Raw genomic sequence first — 25,786 nt, 5'->3', positions numbered from 1 at the left:
CGGCAAAGGCACTGCTCATTTTTCATGCCTCCTGCTTCCAAAAATAACCGAATATCTCTACACTGGCGGCCGAACTAAAAAGGGTAGTGAATGATGATTCTTCGCCCCAGAAAGGGAGATTATATAAGATATTTTCTCCCTTACCTCGGCATGCCTTCGTAGTGTAACGATAGCATTCTTGGCGAGTATTCGATAGATCTCGGGTTCGAGTCCCGGTGAGGGCACTCCTAATTTTCCATGCCTTATCAGGACTTAGTAGAAAGGGCTAGCTCATAGAGCTTTTCCCCTTGAAACAGGAAGTGAGAAGCGATACATAGTCACGGTGACATTGTCGGCGGAGATGCAATTCACAACATAGTAGTTACATTTTTAATTTTAAGCACCAGTCAGTGCTGTAGCTAGGGTTTCCAGCGTCCAGGGACAACTGAAGATTTTGCGCCCCCCTCCTCTTTGTCAACAGTGGAAACATTTCATTATAAAATTCCTTAACATCAATTTGGCACCCCCTGGGCGCTGCGCCCGGGGACAGATGTCCCCCCTTGCTTCCCCCTAGCTATGCCCCTGGCACCAGTACTTAAAATGAACTTATGTAAAAAATAGTTATACTTTGGAAGAGATGATGTTATTGCTGTATGCATTTTACACTGAACATTAAAAAAGTTAATAATATTTACTCATTTAAAAAATAATATGTAAAATAGGTTCGCTGTTGTAAAGTTTTCGTGTAAACACGAGCCAGTCTATTAGAAAGATCGTATTTGTGCGCTTTGGAATATTCCAAAATGTTTCATATATATATATTTTTTTCTTTGTCAAAATTCTGGGTGTTAAACTATATAAAAAGGAGTATTATATATAGATGCGCATTTTCATACTGGCTACCTTTCAGTAAAAGAAAATAAAATATTTTATGTATTGCACCCTAATATTTCTTGTGACCAAAATAGTTTTTCAATTGATAGGTCTTTACTCGTTTAATACCGAATATTTCAGTACAAAATTATTCACTGAGGGATGAGTAATAGAAATTTGTATAATTTAAATGTAATTTATATAACTTAACCCCCAAATTATCTTTCTTGATTATCTTTTAATAAACCTGAATGATGAACTAGATTATTTGCTTTCATTAGAAAAGTTTTTATGTTTATTAGATTATTAGAAAAGTTTTGGTTTAAACAGAATGCGAAAATGTAGATTTTAACAGTATGTTTATATTATGTATAGTTAACGCTTTTATAAAGAATGATAAATAATTTAAGTGCGTTTTACAAGCATTTGTAATTGCTCCTCATCTTTTGTATAGTCTTTTTAGTGCTAGCTGTCGTGTTAAAATTTGTCAATGTCCTTTTCCTCGCTCAGTTTTTCTTTATGAAATCAAGAGGCTCTTATGTTCAAAATATTACTCTAATAAATTTCCCTAAACCCCATTGAAATCATAAAATTATAATCTGCAGCTTTGCACTGTATATATTTTTAGCTATATTCCAATTTTGATATCAATGCTCAGTTTTAAGAACATTTATAATCTTTTTCATATTGTTTGTTGTCACTAATTTAATTTCGATTTTCTTATCTACCAAAATGTACTCTTTTTGTCAATTTTTTTTTCTCAAAACTTTACATATCCATACAATCTATTTGGTAGTCATTGTATTTTTAATTTCCTTTGAGTGTTTTCATGAGCTAGCTGAAGTTCAGCTGAAGGCTTTGCGTAGGCTTACTGAGCCTGTGATTTCACCTTTCTACGATACGCAGATACTCGTATGTGTAAAAGCATTCATTCAGCTGATATCGCATACAGCTTTTTTATCGCACTGAAATAATCCAAAATAGAGGCTGAAAATAAGTTCACGAACTTTAGTTCCTTTGGTGATAAAAGTGCTCAGAACATTACTTAAGAAGTAGGTACTTAGCAGCTAAGAGGAATTGAAATGGATAGATCGTGAAAATTATTTGGTACGACATCGAATGGCAAGAGAAATACTCTGAATTAGCCCTTCTATAATACTCTTTGTTCTATAGCTTTTATTGTAATTTCACATTTCCAAGGGAACATTTTTTTACTCTAGCACTGACTAAATCAACGAATTATCTTAATTTTTGCTGAGTAATTTTATCTTCTTAATCATAATTTATCGACAAGTTGTTGAGGATTCCTTGGAACATTTTTAGGGAATCTGGCTCATATTCCCGTCACACATTGCAGAAACCCCAAGAAATTCTACGCAGCCAGCTCGTTCTCCTGGAAGCGATCACCAGTTTATAAAACAGAATTTTTTTTCTTAATATGTATTTTCTTAATATGTATAATTTAAAGTACATATAACAGTTTAATTGCCTTTGTTATAAATACGTTATATCAATAGAAAACGAAAAAGCTGAAAAATGATTTTGAAGTTTAACTTTATTGCATTCAGATTAGATCTAACTGAATACATATACGCATTTTTTATGAGCATACATATATAGCTATATGTAACATCGAAATCGCATTTGTTTCCCATTTTCTTTTTTAATCTTTTATTTACTATTTTGCTTGTGTGTAATACACTGCTCGACACTGAAAATGCAACACCAAGAAGGAGTGGTCAGAAAGTGATGAAATTTGGAAAAAAGACAGAGACAGCAAGCAGCCATAAGTGATCTTTATTTCAAAATGATAGTCAGAATACAGAGCGAGAACGGCGTCGGCTCAGTAGGTTAGATCACCACTGTAGGGGCTTCTGACCTAAGGTTATACCTATCAGAATAATGCCCATACAGCGGAAACAGAACTCCATTACGCAAGCCCGGGAACGCAGCGAGCAATCCGGGGACATTTATTTAAAAAAATCTTAAAGTGTTACCGAGTCACAATTTTTGTATACATAAACGTCTTTGCACTTTCATGCTGCAATGTGCTTTCAGAAGAGACTGAACATAATTGCATAAAGTAGTGTAGGACCGCCGCGGACAGCGATGCACGAAGAAACACGTCTAGGCATACAGTCAATAAGAGGAATGGTGTTCTGAGGTATGGCTCTCCATTCCCTTTCAACTATTTACCACAGTTCGTCTTCTGACCGAGGCAGGGGCAGAGTCTGCAAACGGCGTCCAATCACATCCCACACATGTTCGATTGGTGACAGGTCAGGAGAGTACGGTGGGCAGGGAGCATCTGTATACCTTGCACAGCATGTTGGCTGATGCGAATACTGTGTGGTCGGGCGTTATGCTGCTGAAAAATTGCATTAGGCAGACCCTGAAGGTAAGGGATTGCCACCGGACGCAGTATATTATCCAAGTAATATACTGCGGCCGGTGGTATCCAAGTAATATACCAAGTAATATACATTGGGCCGCCATAGTGCCCTGAATACGAACTAAAGGTGACCTGGAATCGTAGGCAATAGCGCCCCAAACCATTATGCCACGTTGTCGAGCGGTGGGGCGTTTCACAGTTACTGCCGGATGAGATCTGTCTCCACGTCGACGCCACACACGTATGCGGCGACTGTCATTGGATAAACAGAAGCGTGACTCATCTAAGAACAAGACGTTTCGCCATTCTGTCATCCACATCCGCTCCAGTCCGGCACCATTCTAAACATGAAGATTCTAAACATGAATAATGAAAGTAGATTTAGAAGATTCGGCCAGATATTGATGGAAAACTCTAAATAATCTTTCAACAGAAGCGTGACCTATACGGAAGAAAAATATAGTACTATTTTCAAGAGATGTTCATCCATACAAATTTAAAAGAACGCAGAAATGATAATCAAAACATGGTCGATTAATTCATACAGTGTATTTTATTTTCACACTTTGTTATGCACCTGTGAAACCTCCTCAGAATAACAGTTTCAAGAAAGACAAAACATATTAATACATAAATAGAAAAAGTTTGATGCATCTGAAAAGTTTCCAGAATAATAAACTTAAAAATAAACAAAGTGAAAATACTCTCAGTTTTCTAACAAACACATATATGAAATCAATGTACTGTATCTGCTTTTGGATGCAGTATGCACTTAAAGTTTTGAACAATAAAAAATAAATAACAGTGACATAGTGACAATGTTAGTATCCTTTCCAGAAACTGAAAGCCAAGATTTACAAAAACAATACTGTACAATTTCGGAAGTATTTTTTAAAATATTATTTAAAAGATGGTATTGAAATATATGATGAAATATGTGGTTCTAAAGGTGCCTGCAACAACATGTAACTTAAAAAGCTCAAAACCATTATTAACTAATCTAATTGTTTAATATTTTCTAATTTATCGCACTGTTTAAAATATTTTAACTTGATTTTCGTTTTAGGGGTATTTTGCTGCTATGCAACCAACCACGCTTTTTGGTACTAGCGTGGCGGGGAAATCATAAAGGAAGTTTGTGATTTTTTTTTACTTCTTTATTGAATGGTTTTCTGATGCTTAATTCAGCTTTTGAATTTCAATGCAAAAGTATTCGGTTTACAATGTTACATAGTTTAGAAACTGACGCATAAAGATAATAACAGCAGAAAAAGAGAGATATTCGACTTCTCTAAGATGAAACCTTGATCCAGAATGATTTAAATATAATTTAGTTTTATCTCTATTTGCTGCTATAAGTTTTGGCCAAGTTTGAAATCATTATTTACTAAAGTCTTGTATAAGTGTCCTGCGTCATTAGTTTTATATGAGAATTATATGACTGCAATTAATTTTGAAATGACCTGTGATGCAGTGTGCGTGTGTTTTTACCATCTAATATGCTATTCTTATGATTAGTAATTATTTCAATAAAAAAGCCGCAAAAATACCTGGCATGTGCATAATGGAAAAGCAAAGGGTTTTGTTTAAAATTTTTTGTTGATGCTGGAATCGGAGAATGATAGCTTCAAAACCAAGCTTAATAATAAAAATTGCCGTATAGTTATGACTTGTCACAAAAAAATCGCCATATGTGTTGAATCAAATATTTTAAAGAAGTCCCATAAAAGTTAACAGATTTGTTTTTCAATTATAATTTCCTTGCTTCATCTACCATTAATCTCTTGTAATATATTTTAAAAAAATGACAGAGAAACTTAAAATCTTCTCAAAAGTGCCATTTTATTTATTCACAGGCCGGTTCCGAAACCTGAAGCATTGATCTTGCGTATATTTCATGACTAGCTTTAGTATATAAATTCGATTTAATATCGATTGGATTTAGTTTCGTCAGCTGTATTTGCTCCGTGAAAATTTGGGCTAAATAGCTAAATAGAAGCACGTTATTTAATATATTAATTTCTTCATAATCCATTTTCTTTCATTTTCACATTGCTTCTTCATTTTATTTTTAACATAAAGGAAGTTTGTGATTTTTTTTTACTTCTTTATTGAATGGTTTTTTGATGCTTAATTCAGCTTTTGAATCTCAATGCAAAAGTATTCGGTTTACAATGTTACATAGTTTAGAAACTGACGCATAAAGATAATAACAGCAGAAAAAGAGAGATATTCGACTTCTCTAAGATGAAACCTTGATCCAGAATGATTTAAATATAATTTAGTTTTATCTCTATTTGCTGCTATAAGTTTTGGCCAAGTTTGAAATCATTATTTACTAAAGTCTTGTATAAGTGTCCTGCGTCATTAGTTTTATATGAGAATTATATGACTGCAATTAATTTTGAAATGACGCAGTTCAGAACGATTTATTTTAAGTAATTACAATTTTATGTTAAAAAGATTAAATTGCAAATGCTAATAGGTATGTGTGCAAAATTTCGAGAAGAAACAGTAGAAGTGGTCAAACATTAATTTCAACATTTACAGCAGCAACCAGATAGAGAAACCAGTATAATTAAAACTACGTTAAGTTACTAAACTCTTAATTAATTTTAAAAGTTTCTTCTATTAAAAAATTATTCCTCTAATTTTTAAAACTATGTAATTATCTAGTTGTTTCTTTTGGGAAATCTAATTGCAGCTCTTCTTATCTAGCTTCTTTTGTCGTTAAATTTGCCTACGCCTCGCATTAGGTAACTGACTGAAAATATTTGGAACACTGAAATGTATAAAACTGATACATCAAGTAATATGGAAAATTTCATGCCTGTTAGGATTTTCTGAAAGTTATTAGCAATAATAAAGCCGGAGATGTTTTATTTTTTAAGTTGTAATTTTGCTTTTATTATTCAGTTATCATTAACATATCTGAATTTATTTTTCTCTCCCATAGATCTTCAAATCTAAAGCCAGTGGACACACTGCAGGTTAATGAGGACAGCAGAAATGATCTTCAATCAGTTGATGATATTGTAGTTCAAAGTGTAAGTTCTAAATCTGAATCACATCAGGATCAAATAACGGAGGAAATTTTACCACCTTTGCTCACTGAATTTCATGAAGAACGTAAAAGTCAGGACTTGCCATCAGGCCGCTTTATCTGTAATATAGCTCTTGTCATAAATCAATCCAGAAAGGTAGAAGAGCACACATATAGTTGCAAATTTGGTGGGAAATATGTATTCTCGAGCGTTAAATATACTGGACTTGCTGCATCATTTAAATATGTTTGCAGCAGTCTGTTGTGCCCAGACGTAGCTATTATTGAATCTGACACAAAACCAAATGCGCTGAATAACTTAGCTGTTTTAGGGGCTTTAACAACGGGCTGTGGGTTTTCTCAAGAAGAAGAAAAATTTAGTATTATGAATATCAAATATATGTCACAGTACATGTTTTCCTCTTGCGAAAAAATCACCGGTAAAATCATTGAAGCTTATGCGAAGGACTCAATGTATAGTGCTGTGGCAGAAGAAAAAAAAAAGGCAGAGGAACGTGGAGACAAAGATAATGATAATTTTTATTGTATAACGGCTATAACCGACGGTGGATGGTGCAAGAGAAGTAATGGGCACGGATATAATGCTTCAGCAGGAATATCAGTTATTATAGGTATGGCCACTCAAAAAATAGTATTTATCGGTGTTAGAAATAAAGTGTGTCTTATCTGTAATTCAATCGAACAGGGAAAAATAAAAGCAAAAGAGCACTTTTGTTGGAAGAACTGGAACGGTCCTTCGACTGGAATGGAAAGTGATACGATAGTAGAAGGCTTGCAGTACTTAGAGGAAGTACATAATATTCGATGCACTCGTTTAGTGGGTGATGGTGATGCCAATACCATGATGAAAGTGAGAGAGAAAGTATCATATGGAGGCCGCGTAAGGTCGAATGCGCAAATCATGCTGTACGAAGATACGGACGAGCACTCGAGAAACTGCTACGTAGCAGCATCAGGTTTTCAGGGGCAAATGGCATTAAAGCCAGAAAAATTCTCAAGAGCCGTATGTGAAGATTAATACGAGGTGCAAGGGCAGCTATAAAAAATCATGCAATTTCGAACCATAAGGAACCAACTCAAGAGATAGTAGACGCATTAGTACAGGAGTTACAAAATTCACCAAACCACGTCTTCGGAAAACACGATGCTTGTGGGTCTTTCTGCAAACGAAAGTTTGCTGACCCTGATGAATCTGTTTTTGAGACAATGGAGTCTTCGGGTATGCTGCAAGCAATAGAAGTAGAAATTGGACGTGTTTTAGTAGCATGTTCTAACACACTAATCTGGAATGCAACAAATAACCCTGCAGAAAATTTTATGAGCCAGTTGTGCAAGACTTCGGGAGGCAAAAGAATCGATTTTGCAAAAGCAGGAAGCATAAATAGAAGAGCAAACATAGCTCTTATGGCCTTTCAAAGTCCTGCACAACAATGGCAGAGTCGTATTTATAAGGCAGTATCGAGCAGAAGTCCTCAAACGCCTTTACACAGATTTTTAAATTCCCGAAAAAAAACGACATTTTGAAAGAATGAAAAGGCGCAGATTATTTGATCTTGAAAAAAAGAAAAGAGTTCAGAGGAGACTTTTTCACATTAAAAGTGGAGGAGATAATCAATATGGTATTTCTGCTGAGAAACCAGACATATCTACAGAAGCCTAAATATTCTTAAAAAGAACTACATGTCGTCTATTCAAGTTCTGCGTAAAGACGAATTAGAATTAGGAACTAGAGGGCAAATTCTATCAGAAAAGTGGAGACAGGAAAGATCCAAAAGAATATCTTCTTCTTATTTCAAAGAAATTGTAACCAGACGACATACAACGCGAACTGCCAACCTAGTGAAAAGAATTGTGTATGAAAACACGACAGCATGCGAGGCAATGCAATATGGTTTAGCTAATGAAGCTAAAGCTCTGGCGCAATATGAACATGACAAACAATTATATGTTCATAGATGCGGATTATTTATAGATCCCGCAAACCCTTTCCTGTGCACTTCCCCTGATGGTCTTATTGGAGACATCGGATTAGTGGAGGTAAAATGCCCGTACTCAGCTAGAGATTCAACTAATCTTAAGGAATTCTTTAAACAGAACAAACAGCAGGGATTAAAATGGAATGCAAATGGTTCATTTTACCTTCCAGATACTCACAAATATTACTTTCAAATTCAAGGTCAGTTGAATATTACTAACCGAAGTTGGTGCGATCTTTTTTATTGGTGCCAAGGAGACACATTAACTGTTAGAATAGAGAAAAACGAGAAATTTTGGAAAAATATTCTTCCCAAACTCAATTCATTTTTCTTTGACTGTGTGTTACCCGAAATTTTAGATCCCCGGCTACAAGGAATATGACACTTAGGGAACCATATTATATAATAGAAAAAGTAAATAGTAAAAAAGGACTGAAATCGAGAAAGCTAAATACAGAAAAAACTGAAACTAAACTCAAACATAAGAAGACTAAGAACAGAAGAGTTGTCTCTACAGATGCATCTGAAAGTCAAACCAATACATCCCAATCTAAACGAATTAGAAAACCCAAAATTATATTTGATTTATAAAAAAAATTAGAAATTAAAAAAAAAAAAAATAATGCTGTGAAAATACTTCAACTAAGCTCTCATGCTGGGAATGAACGATTTTTGTTCTCTGAAACTGTTTTTTCCGCTTTAGTCGCAGACAGCATCTAGACATTAGTGTATATATGTATATTTATATAGAAAATATATATATTTATATAGAAATTAGTGTATATATTATATATGTATATTTTGCATTTATATGTGTATATAAGTTTATTTTTATGTATTTATAGTTTCAATTTCAGATACCAAAGGATGCTTTCTTTCGCTGTACGTATTTACTGTGGAAAAAGGCCATTGTAAAATTTCAGTTTTAAATTTATTCATTAAAACTACTGCAAAAAAATTCTCTTTTACATTTGCATATCTCTTTACAAATAATTTTACAAAGAAAAGATATGCAAAGAAATTAACTCGATTTCTATGATTGATACCTTGGTGCAACTTTTTCCAAAAAACATAGAATTTATATTCCTATCAATAAATTATGAATTATTTCTCTGTGTAATCTGATTAACATGTTAATACCAGAATTTCCCTACCCGTACGTCAATTTTTACTAGGATGTTCATATTTTAACGAACTTCGAGTGTTTCGAAGGCTGTAACTCTCTTGACCGTGAAAACGGGAACGAGGCCAACATGAATTTGTTTCACTACCTGAAAGGAGATAGGTCTTTTTCGCATAATTTGATTTTATTTTGATGTTTCATCTTATATTTTAATGCCTTGTGTTTTAATATATCTCATATTTTATGATTTTAGTTCCGTTTACATCTAATATCATTACCTCAGAACAAGAATATAAAATTTGAAAACTCCTATTTGATGAAATATTGTACTGTCACCACAGAATCAGATCCTGCTAAGCGAGTCAAATAGCAAAGCAAGTCAAAAATTTATTTCAAAATTTTAAGTCAAAAAATTAGCAGAAAAAACAGAATAACATCTTGTAAATGTATGAAAAGTATAAATCTGTCTCTGCTATTTAATTTTCAGTTTTTAATTACAGAACAGATGGATAATTTAATACAGCTCAATAAATATTGATATATATTTTTGTATTTCTTTGGGTAGTTAAAATGAAAAAGAGAGTTTACAATAGAAAGATACTATATATAACGACTGAATATTTAATTACTGAAAATAGCTGATTGGTTTGGTTTGGTTTTATTTAATTATGGTACTGCACTCAAGGGAAATCTGCCTCAGGGAAGGGATGCCTGCGTGGAAGACTTTCTAAGGGAAACTGGCTCTTATACACGTTACACTTGAGCAAAACCACGAAAACGCCCATGCAGCCAGCCCTTTCAAGAGATTTGAACCTCAGATCAAACTACCAGTGTTCAGCGCTAGTGGGTCAATAGTCGATTGATTGAGGGAAAATCGATAAAATTTGTTAACAGAAAAACTGGGAATAAATTATATGTGGAAGTTTATTTTCAAACTGCCTAAAGATGAAAAGGTTAAAATTCTGAGATAAAACAAATTTAAGGCAGAATTTATACAGAAATCCGCAAAAATTGCGTCGAACTGAAATAATAACAGTATACTTATAGCATTTCGAATTCTATGACATAATGTACTATTTTTCCCATGTAATGATGTGGTATTTTCCGATATTAGCTTCTCTCTCTTATAAGGTGCTCAGCAATGCTATTCCTGCATTGAGAAAATAGCCCTTATGTGGTTTGCTTTGTTCAGTAAAAAAAAAAAAAAAAATTTCAATTTTTTTCGTTTTGACACAGGAAGTTTGAAGTTTTTGATTTGACACAGGATTAAAAATCAACTGCTGTTTAGGAAAAATGTTACTTTCGAAAGTGCTCCCTTTCGAAATGCCGTATGGTTTTTAGCCATCAGTTTTATTAGTATTAAAAAATTACATTCTAATAATTTCATTGAGCAGAATATTTTGCATGGTACTTACGAACGATTAGAAAAGAATAAGAAATTTGTGAAACAGACGATATCATACTTTACTCTCTTTTTTGCTAGTTTTCAGGTTAGGTTACACACATAAGGAAAAACACACGCAAGAGTTATCTTGCCTACTTGGAGTGTGTGGGATTATGGCAAAGCCTTCAGGACTATCTGCTTTAAGAGGAGGGGTGCTTTCGTGGAGGATTTTCTAAGGGAAACTGGCTCATATACACGTTACCCGCACATGGGGAAAACCGCAAAACCCCATGCAGCCAGCCCATTCTCGGGATTCGAACCTCGGACCGAACTACCAGTGTTCAGCGACTTTAAAGCTCGGCCCGCTGGTGAGCCCTGCTTAGTAGGAGAGATGTCCATGTGGAGGACTTTCTAAAGGAAAATGGCTCGGAATTCTGCACTGGCTGCACGGAAGATAAAAATATTCTTAATTCATTTTTTAAAGATGATTTAAATTTGTTTCACGAGTTAAATGGTCACTGAATTTAATAAAAACTAGTTTTCAATCATCAAACTAGCTTTAATAAAACATCATCAGATGTGTATGGGTGTATGTGATTATGGCAAAGCCTTGAGGGCTATCTGCCTAAGGGATGGGATGCTTTTGTGGAGGGCTTTTTAAGGGAAACTGGATCGTGTACACGTTACACACCGGGGAAAACCACGAAAACATTCATGCAGTTAGCACGTTAGCGAGATACATCGGACTGTACTACCAATGTTCAGCGATTTTACCGCTCATTCGCTGATGGGTTCATCAAATGTTTAATTTTGCATTTAAGAAATAGTTCTGTATTATCAGCATAGTGTTCTGTAATAGGTAGTTTTGAAATCAAATATAATAATAATGATATTTTAAAAGGATGGAGTTAAAATTTTTCTCCAGAAATAAAGGAAGATTTTTTTAATTTATTTTCCTCTGTCATTTTTACATTCTTTAATGTCATTTGATTATACCAAGAGGAGTGAGAAGTTCAAAGGCTGCCCAGGCAAACAAACTCAGAACCAGCCCCGGGCGATGAATGTTCTAGTTATGTCATTGCTCAGATATGACATATATATCATCTTCAATCTCTGATTTTTCATTTAAATTGAATAAATTTACAGAATAGAATATAGATTTTCTAAGACAATCTTCTACAATTCCAAAAGATTTCGTTTTCTATGAAGACGATAGCCTAAAAAGAAATGATATTCAATACCAATGTTTCATGTATATTTTTAGAAAGACTGGTCATTTTCAGAAATGGTTTTTTTAAAGTAATAAACAAAAACAAAAGGTTTAGTAACAAAAAGTTTGAGTAATACGATTCAGCTACATTTTTATTTTACCTCTCTTACTACTTTTAATTTGGTAAAATTTTATAATATTCGATGCTTAATAGACAAATCAAAATTCTTAAATAAGACAAAAATTAGAATATTACCAGTACAACACATTTGCTTTCTAAAGGGACCTCCTCCCCCCCCCCAAAAAAAAAGAAAAAAAAAGCTTTGATAATTAATAATTGTTATCCTGGAGTTTTTAATCCTATGGAAAAGCGAAGTATTGCAAATGAAAGTTATTAAATTTACAGAAGGCAATGAAGAGCAGAAGGTATTAATTAATTCATTATAGCGCTTAACATTACACAAGTAGTAATATTTTCTGTGACTATCCCCGAATTTATTTTCTTTCTACTTTGAAAAAAGCCTATAGACTGGTATTCGTAGGTCCAAGTTCCGCCATTTTTGCTGGAATATCACACTATTTGTGCGACGTTGTCCAGCCAAAGAACATCCATACATATTCTTTGGCCCAGCTCAGTTGATGTAGTGCCCTGGGGCGCATGACTAACAGTGTTTTCTGGAAGTGGTTCTCCAAGGCATGGAGGTAGGAAGTAACCCTTTCCTACCTCCATGCTCCAAGGAGAGAGGCAATGATGGGTAAATGAGAGGACAGGCCTGGGAAGTAGTATTCATTGCTTCAGGCGTTGCGTTATTTAAATCTTATGCGGTGTTGCTATGGTTACCCGAGTCATTAGCTTCAACTCTCTTTGGCAAAAAATTCCAAGCACCTGGCCCCAGCCAAAGAATATGTATTGTGTACGTGGATATTCTTTGCCCAAGCTCTTGTGATGTCATGCAGGGACGAACCGAATTTCCAGCGGCATTTTTGCGCGCGAAAAACGTGAGCCGAGGCCATTTTACAGCTGAAACGGGTGAAACAATAGACCACAATAGAATAATTTGCCATATTTTTGAAAAAAAAAATAAATAAAAATAAAAATCAGCTTCAGAAACGTATTATTCATATATGGTATTATAAAAAAAAATGGTGTAATTCGAAATAGTATCAGAATTAAACATCCATAAAAATCACTCTTGCAATGACACAATCATTTATAAACTTAAAAAAAAACTCTCTTGTAATGAGAAATGCATAATTGCATGTAGAATATGTTGTTTCTTTGCATATAATTGTACTTGTTTCGATTACACAGTTTCCAATAGCATGTGCAGACATACATGCTGCTGTCATCTCAGAAAATCAGCAGTGTAATTACACTGACACATTTTAATACTTCTGCAACAAGTATTCCATTAGAAGTAAATAAAAATAATTCAGTTCCTTTCGATAAAGTCATTGATGAGTACAACTCAATATATATTCAATCAACAGTATATTCAAAATTAAATTCTGCACATGTTAATAGTATGTCAGCTCAAAAAATGATGGAACACCTAAATGCCATTGAATATTTATTGCAGATTGGCCAACTCCCAAATACACAGGATGAAACTTCAAATAAGAACAATTTAGAACCTGCAAATAAACTTTTAACTAAGCAAAAATGCTTTTTTTCAGTTATGATACAAAACCAAACAAAAAAGATGAAAGTTCAAATCCCATTAATTCTGAAACCATAAAATTGAAAAAAAAAAAAAAAATTCATGAGCCAGCCACTTGTGATTGCTTGATTACTGATCCTTATAATGATCATTTATAATTTAAAAGGGAGGCTACAGATTGGAAATTAAACTTTAAATGTACCCTAGTCTTTATAGTTTCTACATATAATTACTGACATTTGTAGGATTTTGCTTTTTGTATGCAATTATTTTAATGGGTGATAATATGTGATATCCTATTAATTCACAAGTATGGTAGATAATTATATATGCATCATGGTGAAAAGTTAACATTAATGTTTCTATCTCTATGTCCCAAGTTTGTTTTGTTATTTTTATGTCATTAGTTTTATTTTTATGTAGCATTTGTTTAAAGTAGTTTCAATGATTATAAATTATATATATATTTTTTCCATTTGCTTGATAGTAAATGGAAGTATATTGTGTAATATTGAAATTCTAAAAGTAGTGGTTAAATCTTTGATAGTAGCAGCAAAGAAATTTTAAAATAATGAAGTTTTATTTTTGTATGCTATCTCTAATCATCTACTGAGTTATCTGACTTTGAGTGAATATTTTTGGATAATATTCTATTTTTTATATGAATAACTATAAGTCTTTCTGAATTATGTATTGAATAATGTTCTTGTTATCATTTCAATTATCTGAAATCAGTTTATAAGTGACTGAAATGTAATTTTTACTCATTAATATGCATGGTTATCTTCAATTTTTCCATAAACTAATAAGTACTGAGAAAGAGTAGCAAATTGCTAGAGTTTAAAAACTATAAATAAAACTGATAGTTTAAGAAAATATCAGAATTTACTATTCAAAGTAATTGCAAAACATCATGTGAACGTAGTTCACTTTATATTCACCATACAAAAGGTGTGATTCATCTTTATAACTTCAATATTATAACAGCTATTCTAGAAATATCTGCCTTGGGCAGCAATATTTTTAGAATTTTGAGAAGCACTAAGTAGCAAAATTTTCAGGAGGAGACAATGGGCTGAAGAATTTAGGATTGCATCAGGCAACAGATTTTAAAACTGGCAGCAAAATGCCTAGTTCCAGCCCATTTTACAACTAATGTAGTTACTAAGGGTACTGGGTTTCATATATGCCAGATGAATAATGCATGTCTTATAAATACTGTTTTAATAATGGAATAAATTGCATACAACATTATTAAAATAATTAAAATCTAATTTCATATTAAAAAATTCATATTATTAAAATCTAAATTCATTACTGAAATTAAACTGAAGATTTCATTCAACTTTCAGTCTTCTACTGAAACATTTTGAAGTGTTGAGAATATTTCATCATGCTATCCTTTAGCTTTTCTGATATCTAACTTTAGAGAACATTGTAAATATAAACATCCAGTTTCTAATAAAGAAATGTCCTACTTTGATTGTTCTTTCCTAGAATTCAGCAACAGAAAGTATCCTGGTCTTGCCTCAGGGAGTTCATGTAACTATACAAATAAAAGACCGTTTGACATAGGTAAAAAAAAAATTAATGCTCCATTTTTACTTAACATGTCATTTTTTCCAGAGTTGCAGTTTTCAAATTATAGAGGCATTTTTTAATCTACACTAACAAAGGCTGATACTAAAATTCCTATAGTGAAATATTGTGAAAACATTAGCATATTCAGTGAGGCATTGGAAATGTGAATTTTTAAATGTTGGGTATTAACTTCATAAGCTTATGTGAAAAATAGGCATAATAAAATTTTAAACTTAATCAGCATGCAATTTTCATAATAGAAAAGGAAAATTATATTCAATTTCATAAGTTATTTTACCTTTTATTTATTTAACAGTAACTTTTCTCCAAATAAGTTATACATGAAAGAGACTATTAAATTTCTCACAATTCTAATTGCACAATTTTTTTTTTTTTTTTTAGCAAGAATTCAATATTGTAAAAATCTTCATTAAGAGGAAAAATTAATCAAATAATAATAAAATTTCATTTTACATTTATTCATCTTATGTATGAATTTTACTTACATGGTGATAGCTTCATATCCACAGATTCAGTATGACTGGGGGGGAGGGGATTACTAAATGGTTTCATAAATTACAAGTTTCAAAATGTTATCAGAGTAACAATTCATACCATAGCTGAAGTACAGAACTTCAGACATGTACACACACTACTGTCTTCCCATACATCCGCATAATTTTTTGGGACTGATGTAGCTAAAATATAGGAAATTAACATGTTCACTGCCAAACTGTACCTGCATTCTCAATTTACAGGAAACCTTTGTATTAACATTCCCCCCCCCAAAAAAAAACCATAAATATGTTAGTAGGCAATTTCAGTTATATGTATTCATTCAAGAGAAAGAAAGTACTTAACTTATCTTTATTTGATGACTCATACTTTTTTTAGACTTTCTTCCATTCTTGCTTCTAGTACTCAACCTGCACATAATAGAAATATGCTATTGCAACTGTCTTATTTTCTAAATTCTAAAAGCCAATGGCTTGAAAACTACTAGCATATTGGAACATGCAAAATGAAATGTTTCTTCTTTTAAACTTTTGCCATGATGGATGAGATGTTTCATCTTCCAAGATTATCCGTTGTGCATAAGAGACAAGATATCTCACCCTCTACCCAATAATTTTTTTAATTGCTGCAACCATTCTTGTGACTTATTTATAACCTTTGCATATCAGTCTCTAATATTGTTTTCATAAAATTTCTACAAGATGGCACTAATCACAACGTTTTGAGAGCTTTGGCACAATTTTCATATCTGCAGAACTTGTTATGTTTGATACACATTTTACACAATTTTTGCATTTTTTGTAACGAAAAATGAATAAACAAAATCTTCTTTTGATTGACAAGCCAATAAAATATCTCAATTTATTTGATGAAGAGCTTGTTGATGAAATCGATTAAAATGGGAAAAGCAGTTGTAAACTTACTGACTTGTTTCCTATTCAAGCACCAAAGCTCTATCTTCGAAGCCATGATGATGACTTTGAAGATAGAGCTTAGACATCGCCTTACACACAAAAATAGTAATGGTGGCTATCCACATTATTGGTCATGTGAACAGTACACTGAGATATGTATCCACTGAGATCAGTACATCACTGAGATATGTATCCAATGGCATTCTATACTAGCAAACCAGATGCTGGGCCCATATGACAAATGCAAGCTATCTATGTTCATTCTCCTCAGTGCTTCCATGTACCATCATGATGCTGTATGCATAACTGTGATTTATCTGACAAGACGATGTGTACAACTCCTGTATCCAGCGTTGTCATTCATCATACCATTGCAGATGAACCTGTGTCTGCTGTAAGCATCAAGGTAAGCAACAGCAATGGTTGCTGTGCTGACAGTGATGCTTCAGATTTCAGCGTGAACACTTGTCATCCTACATAGAAACCACATTCCTTTCCTAGGAAACATGATGTTGCTGTACAATCCTGAAATGCTGAGATGATATATCTGTTCTCATGGATGCTAGTGGATTGGAGCCACTGAAATCCTGCATGACATTTAGTCTAGCCCTCCTGGACCCATCAATTCCATATTAGCTTAATAATCATAGCATCTCAACCAGTACTATCATGGAACAATAAACCACAATTCTGTGGCAGTCGAAATTTAACAGATGCTGATAGAAGTTTCTTCTTTTTACGTGAGGCATAACATAACCTTAACACAAACCACCAACATTAAAATGAAATTTCTGAATGAGAAACTCACCATGCAGTCTTTCTATTCATACATAATTCCCACACAAGTCTTTCTATTCATACACACAATGTAGATAACTCGTACCTACTTTATGTACATGCGCTGGAACGCTTATCATTTGCACCTCCCAGCATACAGTATTTTTCATGCAAATCTCTCATTGGTACATGCAACCTTCATGGTGCAGCAATCTTAATGGCCGCTGTGTATGTGTGTGTGTGTATATAGAATATATATAAGTAATTCAAAATGTTCAAATCAGACATAAAATTCATAATTTGCACTAATGCTGCAAATTAGCTAAATAACATATTTATAATGATTAAAAATAAGATTAAAGAAAATTATCTCTGAGGAATTAAAGAAAATGAGAATCTTATGCAAAATTTAATATATATAAGCAAAATACATCAATTGTTATTACAATATTATATAATACTGACAATTATTTATTCATTCATTCTTTCATAACAGTGACAACTTTTTTGGCTAATCTTTATTGTACGGCACTCCCTGGTTTTTCTTAAAAAATCGCGAAGGGTTTGGTTTTTTACCAAATCTGGAAGCTTTGCTGTACCAAACATGTTTTTGGAAGCCCTAATGTTGATAATGCTGTGTTAATTTGTTCTGGGTACCATCATTCGAGTATGTGTGCTAATGTTAAGTATGGCTGAAGTAAGTACAAGGATGAATGTTGACGGGTTATAGTATGATGAAATTGTAAATTTGAGATTTTTGTATAGGTTAGATGATGGATGACAGACATTTTATTTTTGCATGAAAGCTGGTTTAATTGCTGAGAGATATGAATGTCCTATGTGTAGCATGATATGAAATTGTGCGAAAGGAAATATGTTGTTTGAGTTATCGAAACGAAATTTACAGCACTGTTCCTAGGTCATTGGCTGCCTGTGTACTTTCCTAAGATTGTCGCCCCTCAAATTAAAAAAGTGCTCAATACTTAATAAAATTTTAGAGTCCAGCTGCCCGTCAGGAACGGCCCAGAAAATTTATGTTACAAAAATTAAAATTGTTATTTTATTATCATTCAAAATTTATATTTTTGTCTATTTATTCCTCTCTATCTGTTAAGACAGCATTTTGATGCCATCTTGGATTTGGCAAGTTTTTTTAAAAAATTGCCAAGTGTACAGTACAAGTAAATTTTTAACACTTTTTTTGGAGGAGGTATTTTATGAGCATCATTGCCAAAACAAGTTTATTATTGGTGCCTTTCATTCTAGGTCACACAAAACTAAACTTGATTTAGCAAATTTCTGAAAATAATTCAACCTTGAAAGATCATTAGAAATAAATACAGGCATTTCCTCTGCACTTTTCTTTATACAATTCAGAACTCTTTTTTTTTTTTTTTTTTTTTGCTAATATTTAATTTATATGTGAATTCCTTGTAAAATACATTTTAAAGATTTTTAAAGAGATGCTTTAAAATTATCATCAAATGTTAAATCTTATCAGAACAGTCATTACCAACAGAAAGATCTGCTTATCATAAATAGTCATACTGTGGTTTAGAGAAATAGTTGATCATCAAACATGTTACAAATAAGTGAATCATAGCAATATTGGAAAAAAAATACTACACGGTAAATAGCATTTACCTAACTTAAAATATGCAAGCTGTCTGTATATCCAGTCATATATATTCCAAAATATATAATTAATGTAGATACACTGAAAAAACACACAAAAATGTTTGTCTTCTTAACTTTCAGCATTCATTTCTTGTTTATATCTCTGCTTGAAAAGGAAACATTCAATTTTATTTCTGAGAAGCATAACAGAATGAGAAAAAATTAATATGCAGAATTCAAAATATTCATTTACTTATTTACATTTGACAGAAAATTGCAAATACATGTCGAAACTGGCTAATATTCAGTCTTTTCATTTTTGTTTATTTCCTAAATTATTATTATTAAATCAAACATTAATTATCTTTCAGGAAGCAAATTTAAAATAATAAATGCTAGAACAAAAGCATAATAAAATCATTTAAATTATAGTTTAGCTTTACAGATGATGAAAGAAAAATTTCTTATATTATATTGATGGAGGGTGTACAATGTGGTGTGCATTACTCTAATGTAAGTACACCTAACCTAATTTAATTATGCAATATCAAATTTCAATCAAATATAGATTTCTGGAATCTAGATTAAAAACAACTGCTGAACAACAGACTGAGTTAGTACATTGCAAACCTACACAGCAGTAATAAAATAAAACATTACCCTCTATATCAGGGGTCTCCAAACTACAGCCCGTGGTCCGAATTTGGCCCACCAGCCTTATCAATTCAGCCAACCAATTTGTAAATAGTTTTATAAAATTTAAAAGAAGCAAGATACCATACACAATAACTATTTTATATAATAAATAATTGATAAATATATTTACAGTCATGCATGTTCTTTCTAAAGCATATTATAAATATTATACTACTGTTTCTAAATTTACAATGAGTAAAATACAGCCAACACTCTATTATAAAATTTGTCATATTTTTTTATGAGAAAAAAGGTTCCATACCCACTTTCATAGTAGTATTCTAGATTTGTTCATAAAAATTTTTAGCAACAATTTTGTTTAAATATTCAAAAATTTTTTTTAATGTATATGTTAAAATTTATCATCGCATTTTGAGCCCCCCACAAATATGAAATGCCTATGAGCGAGTTTTCATCTGATCAAAATGTGATGCTAAATTGTTACAACAAGCAAAGAAATCCACTTATAAGTAAAATTACATCGCAAACCAAAGAAATCTTTGATATGCTGCGACAAGATTGTTTTTGCAAACGTTTAAACAATTTTAAGAAATTCATGTTAGGTGAAACAACATGAAAGTCTAAAAACCCCATTTCTTCAGATTATCATAGCAATATAGATTCAAATTCATTATATTACATCACCACGGAGTGATGAATTAACTACGTATTGGCTGTCAAAAGATAGTAAAAGAGGTAATATGTCCTGCAGGCTAAAGAAGTTTGGAGACCCCTGCTATATATGAAGCAAATTCATAACATATAGAATGCTTTCATATTATGTAAAAATTACTAAACTGACAGTGCTGTTTAATGATAGCTTTCATTTTAATTTTAAATGCTATTTCTGAAAACAAATGTACATTGTGTGCATAGAATAAACACATTTTATAAGAAATAAAAGTTAACAAAAGAACACATAAAAAAATCATGATCTCTCTAATTGAGAAAGGTCAAATAAACTATGTTATTAAGTGCTTTAAAAATATCGCATCAGTTTACCTAATTTTTAACTATAAATGAACAGAAATTAATGCCTACACATAGCAAGTAAAAATTAATCTGATTATCAAATAATACTGATTACAAGCAATTACTACATAACAAAGAATTAACAAATAGAAAGAAATATTGTCCAGTTAACAAACAGTTTATGAATAACTAGCTTTTACATTTACATCGCTTTTAAACAGCATTTTTGTAAAACAAACTGCTGGAGACAAGATAATTCTTAAATGCTATAATGATAAAACTTAAATATTCAACAGATAGCATTAACTTCTTGCATGTTAAGAAGCAAATCTTGTTTAATGCCTCCTCCTATATGAAATTATGTAATTTCCTAATTTCAAAATATTCGGTAACTGAAAATGTTTCAACCAAAAATTAAATAACACGTCTAAATATCAGTATAGCGTGAGCACTTTCACTACTAATTGCATTGAACACACATGCTAGGCCAAACGATCTTTACTCACCATAAAAGTTTTATTTATTCCAATTAATATGATTAAAAAATTTTGATGAAAAGTACGTAATATGGACAATATAAAAATACTACCCCCGAATAAAAAGAATCCTTACTTACCAGAATGCTTTTCTTATACTGTCACGTTTGTTTTACTTGCAAATATTTTGTTACGTTGCACAAATTCATAATAAAAATATGGCGCCAAGAACTTGCATTTTAACATGAGCGAAAACTTCGCCAAAGATAGCAACACATAATTCTGACGTCAGAAATCCAGGGCAACGGTCAGCGCCATCTATTGTCAAAAGGCAGCATTCGTAATTCTCAAAACTTACTCTTAAATAAAGCTATAAAACGAGAACATTATCCGATGTTAACCATTGACGAAGTTGTCACTAGAATGCCTAACGCAAAAATATTTTCTGTTTTAGATGCTAATAGTGCTTTTTAGCAAATCCAGCTTGACGAAGAAAGTAGTAATTTGTGTACATTCAATACACCTTTTGGCAGATACAAATTTAAAAGATTACCTTTTGGCATATGTTCAGCTCCAGAAATTTGCCAAAGAAAATTAAGCCAAATAATAGAAGGTCTAGAAGGCGTTGAATGTGTTATAGATGATATCTTAATATGGGGATCTAATGAAAAGGAACATGAGCTACGACTTAAAAAAGTACTCCAGAGAGCACGAGAAAATAATTTGAAGTTCAATAAGGCTAAATGTAAAATAAAAGTTAATCGTGTGAATTATATAGGGCACGAGTTAAGTGAAAATGGACTAAAACCTGATTTTTCTAAAGTGGAAGCAATTGTTAAAATGCCAGAACCTACAGATGTGCCTTCGCTACAAAGATTTTTGGGAATGATTAATTATTTAGCCAAATTTATTCCTAACTTAACTACTATTACTGCACCATTAAGACAGTTACTTGAGAAAAATGTCCTCTGGCGCTGGACTGAAAAGCACCAAAAAGCTTTCGAAACACTTAAAGAATTGATTGCAAAAGCACCCGTATTAAAATTCTGTGATGTTAATAAGGATGTAACTCTTTTAGTAGATGCAAGTTCTGAAGGATTAGTGCTGTTTTACTACAAGAAAACCGACCAATTGCTTATGCTTCCAGAGCTCTAACAAAAAGTCAGAAAAATTATGCTCAGATAGAAAAAGAGCTTTTAGCTATTACTTTTGGATGTTCTAAATTTCATCAATATATATATGGCAAACGTATTGCAGTTGAAACTGATCATCGACCATTAGAAAGCATAACTAAGAAACCTCTTTTTAAAGCACCACAGCGATTGCAAAGAATGCTGTTAAATTTACAAAAATATGATCTAGATGTACGATACAAAAAGGGGAAAGACTTATTAATAGCAGACACTTTGAATAGAGCATATTTGAATACAACAGAAGAAGATAATGATGAAGATACAGAAATTTGTACACTGATTCCAGCATCTGATGACAAAATTTATGCATTGAAGAAAGAAAGTGAATGTGATGCTACACTACAGTGCTTAAAGAAATATATTCTGAGAGGCTGGCCAGAAAGGAAACATCAGGTAGAACCTCAAGTCAAAGTATTTTGGGACTACAGAGATGAGTTGACAGTGGAAAATGACTTATTTTTCAAAGGAGGAAGGGTAATTATTCCTTTATCTATGCAAAAGGAAATGTTAAATTTAATTCATGAGGGTCATTTTGGTATAGAAAAATGTAAGAAAAGAGCTAGAGATGTTTTGTTTTGGCCACTTATGAACAAGCAGATAGAAGATAAAATTTCAAAATGTTCTATATGTAATGAATATCAGAACAAAAACATAAGAGAGCCTATGATACCACATGAAATTCCCAATTTACCTTGGTATAAAGTTGCGACAGATTTATTTGAGATTAACAAAGATGTATATTAATAGTAGATTACTATTCCAACTTTTTTGAAATCTCCAAACTACCAGATACTCGAAGTCAGACAGTGATCAGTTACAGGAAATCTCATTATGCAAGATACGGTATACCATTGATAGTGATATCTGATAATGGACCTCAGTTTGCAAGTAAAGAATTTGCAGAATTTGCAAAGAAATACCAATTTAAACATATAACAAGCAGTCCATACCATCCACAGTCGAACGGATTAGCAAAGCGTTCAGTACAAACGGCGAAGAAATTGTTAAAGAAAGCTCAAGCAGATCATTCTGATCCTTATTTAGCTTTGTTAGCTCATAGGAACACTCCAACTAATGAGATGCTAGGATCACCAGCTCAACGACTTAAGGCCCATTTACACTAGCGGAACTTTGAGCCTAAGAAACGCAGGCGAATTTGAAGACTCGTTTGAGAGCTTTTTAACAGCAATTTTTTCGTATTATGAGGAAATATTTAACTCTTAAACTCTTAAATAATGTTATAAGTTAGGCTGTTTATTTAAATGTGTCCATATTCAGTTTCAGTTTTAAAAAAAAAGAGTAACATTTTCGCCATTTACTGAAGCTAGCAATTTCCGCGTGCATTTCTTAGGCTCAAAGTTCCGCTAGTGTAAATGGAATTATGAATAGAAGAACAAGAACGATTCTTCCTACATCTGAAGAATTACTTAAACCTCAAGTTGTGAGAAATGTAAAAGAAAAAATCAATCAAGAAAGAACTAAACAGAAGTCATATTATGATCGTCATACAAAAACATTACCATCGCTAAATAAAGGAGATTGTGTTCGGGTATATCAAGATAATCGCTGGAAACCAGCAGTTGTAGAAGAAGTGCATAAGACGCCTAGATCATATATACTTAGATCAGGTGGATCAGTATTGAGAAGAAATAGAAAAGATATTAGAGAAAACTGTTCAGCTGTTGATGAGAATTTTAGAGGAACAGAACAAGGAGTTAATACACAGAAAACAGATGTAAAAGGATATGATTCCAGATATTCCCAAGGGCAAAGTTTAGAAGATCAACTACCAAACTCTGCTAACTCAGAAACAAGGAACGGTGAGCTAAGAACTAGAAGTGGGAGACTGATTAGAAAGCCGGCCAGGTATTTGAACTGATTTTAGACTGTTAAAACTTTTGAACTCTTTAAAAAAACGGAAGATGTAATATTTAATAATTTGTAAATGGTAGCATTTAATATTTAGTAACTTGTAATTGGCAACACTTTGGATACAGATTATGAAAATAGAACTATGCTGGTATTGCAGTTCTGTGTGATTATAGATTCTAAGATTGTAAATAAATAGTTTCTAAAAGCTAAAAGTGTACCCTCATAATTTTATATGTGGGAGGGGTAAAAGGAGATATTCGCGTTAGCGGCGGCGAATGGCCGATGCTATTCGCACCCAGGTCCTTAGGCTGCTATCACACGTCGGTTTGTTTCGGAAGAACAACTGTTTGGAACAATTTTTCTACTTTGTTACAGCAGCCAATCATCATAGATCGGTTTGGGTTAACACAGGGAAAACTGGTTCCCCATTACAAACAAGCTGATAGCATTCGTAGCTGATAGCTGATTGGATGAAAACGAACAACTTTCAATTTTTTTGGGAAAGGAAGGAAAAAGTCGCACGTCTTTCTTTCAATAGTAAACCAGGGAAAAAAATTGTCCGAAACAGTTGTTCGTGTGAAACAAACGCAGTGTGATATGGGCCAGCGTTTGATTCGTTTGATTCGCGCCAGCGGTGCGATCAGCCGCTTAAGCTATTGACGCCCAGGACTTAAAAGAGAAGGTCTAGCTCATAGAGCGTTTCCCCCTGAAACAGACAAGCGCCTGGCCCCAGCCACCATCCCAAGCTCTTATTGGACACGACTTCTGATGTCATACAGTGACGAAAAGAATTCTCTGCAGCATTTTTGTGCGCCAAAAGCTTGAGCTCGAGGTCATTTTAGGCAAACAACTAAAGTGAAACTGAAACAGGCGAAGCAATGGAATAATTTGCCATATTTGCGAAAAAATTACAAAAATAAAAAGCAGCTTCAGAAATATATTGTTAATATACATAATATTAGAAAAAGGTGCAATTCGATGTGCAGTCGATAACCGTTTAGCAGTATTTTGGTCATTAGACGAATATCGAAGTCATTCGACAATAAACAATTTTATAAGATATAAAAGTTAAGACACAAAACAATAATATACCAAAAAAAAAAAAAAAAAAAAAAAAAAAAAACAGAATGATAACTCCAATTGACAAAGTCAAATAAACGATATTATAAGTATTTTACGATTTAAAAGTATCTTATCACTTTATCTTATTTTAAACCACAAATGAGGAGAAATTAATGCCTAGGATTAGAAAGTAAAAAATTAATCTGACTACGAACAATTGTGATACCAAACAATCTCTATATAACAAGCAATAAATGAAAGTAAGGTTATTTAATTATCAAACAGTTCATTTTTATAAAGAAATAACTAGCTTTTACATTTATATCACCTTTAAAAACACTTTTTTGCAAAATAAACCTCTAATTCATGAAAACTGCGGCAGACGTTATTTACACAGTAAGAGTTAAGTGCTATTTCTTGACATTGCTGACGTAGCAAATCTTGTTTA

At 32.6% G+C, this 25,786-nt stretch overlaps 1 protein-coding gene across 2 annotated transcripts in view; it reads left to right on the top strand.

Annotated features, from left to right (window-relative positions):
- The window catches only part of LOC146995085 (uncharacterized), a 30,658-nt gene extending 15,178 nt beyond the window's left edge, over positions 1 to 15,480 (top strand). Inside the window, exon 2 of one of the 2 annotated variants that reach the window (XM_085825479.1) lies at positions 6,201 to 15,480. In XM_085825479.1, coding sequence (XP_085681605.1) covers positions 6,201 to 6,239 — 39 coding nt within the window. In that variant the 3' untranslated portion in view covers positions 6,240 to 15,480. The remainder of the gene's footprint in view (positions 1 to 6,200) is intronic. The other variant, XM_085825477.1, reaches the window with a different exon arrangement.
- Positions 15,481 to 25,786: the final 10,306 nt, after the last annotated feature.

This window comes from Stegodyphus dumicola, chromosome 10 (assembly GCF_044657685.1).
Source record: "Stegodyphus dumicola isolate Sdum_Otavi_A_Nest chromosome 10, ASM4465768v1".
NCBI lineage: Eukaryota > Metazoa > Arthropoda > Arachnida > Araneae > Eresidae > Stegodyphus > Stegodyphus dumicola.
This window is presented reverse-complemented; position numbering and strand designations above follow the sequence as displayed.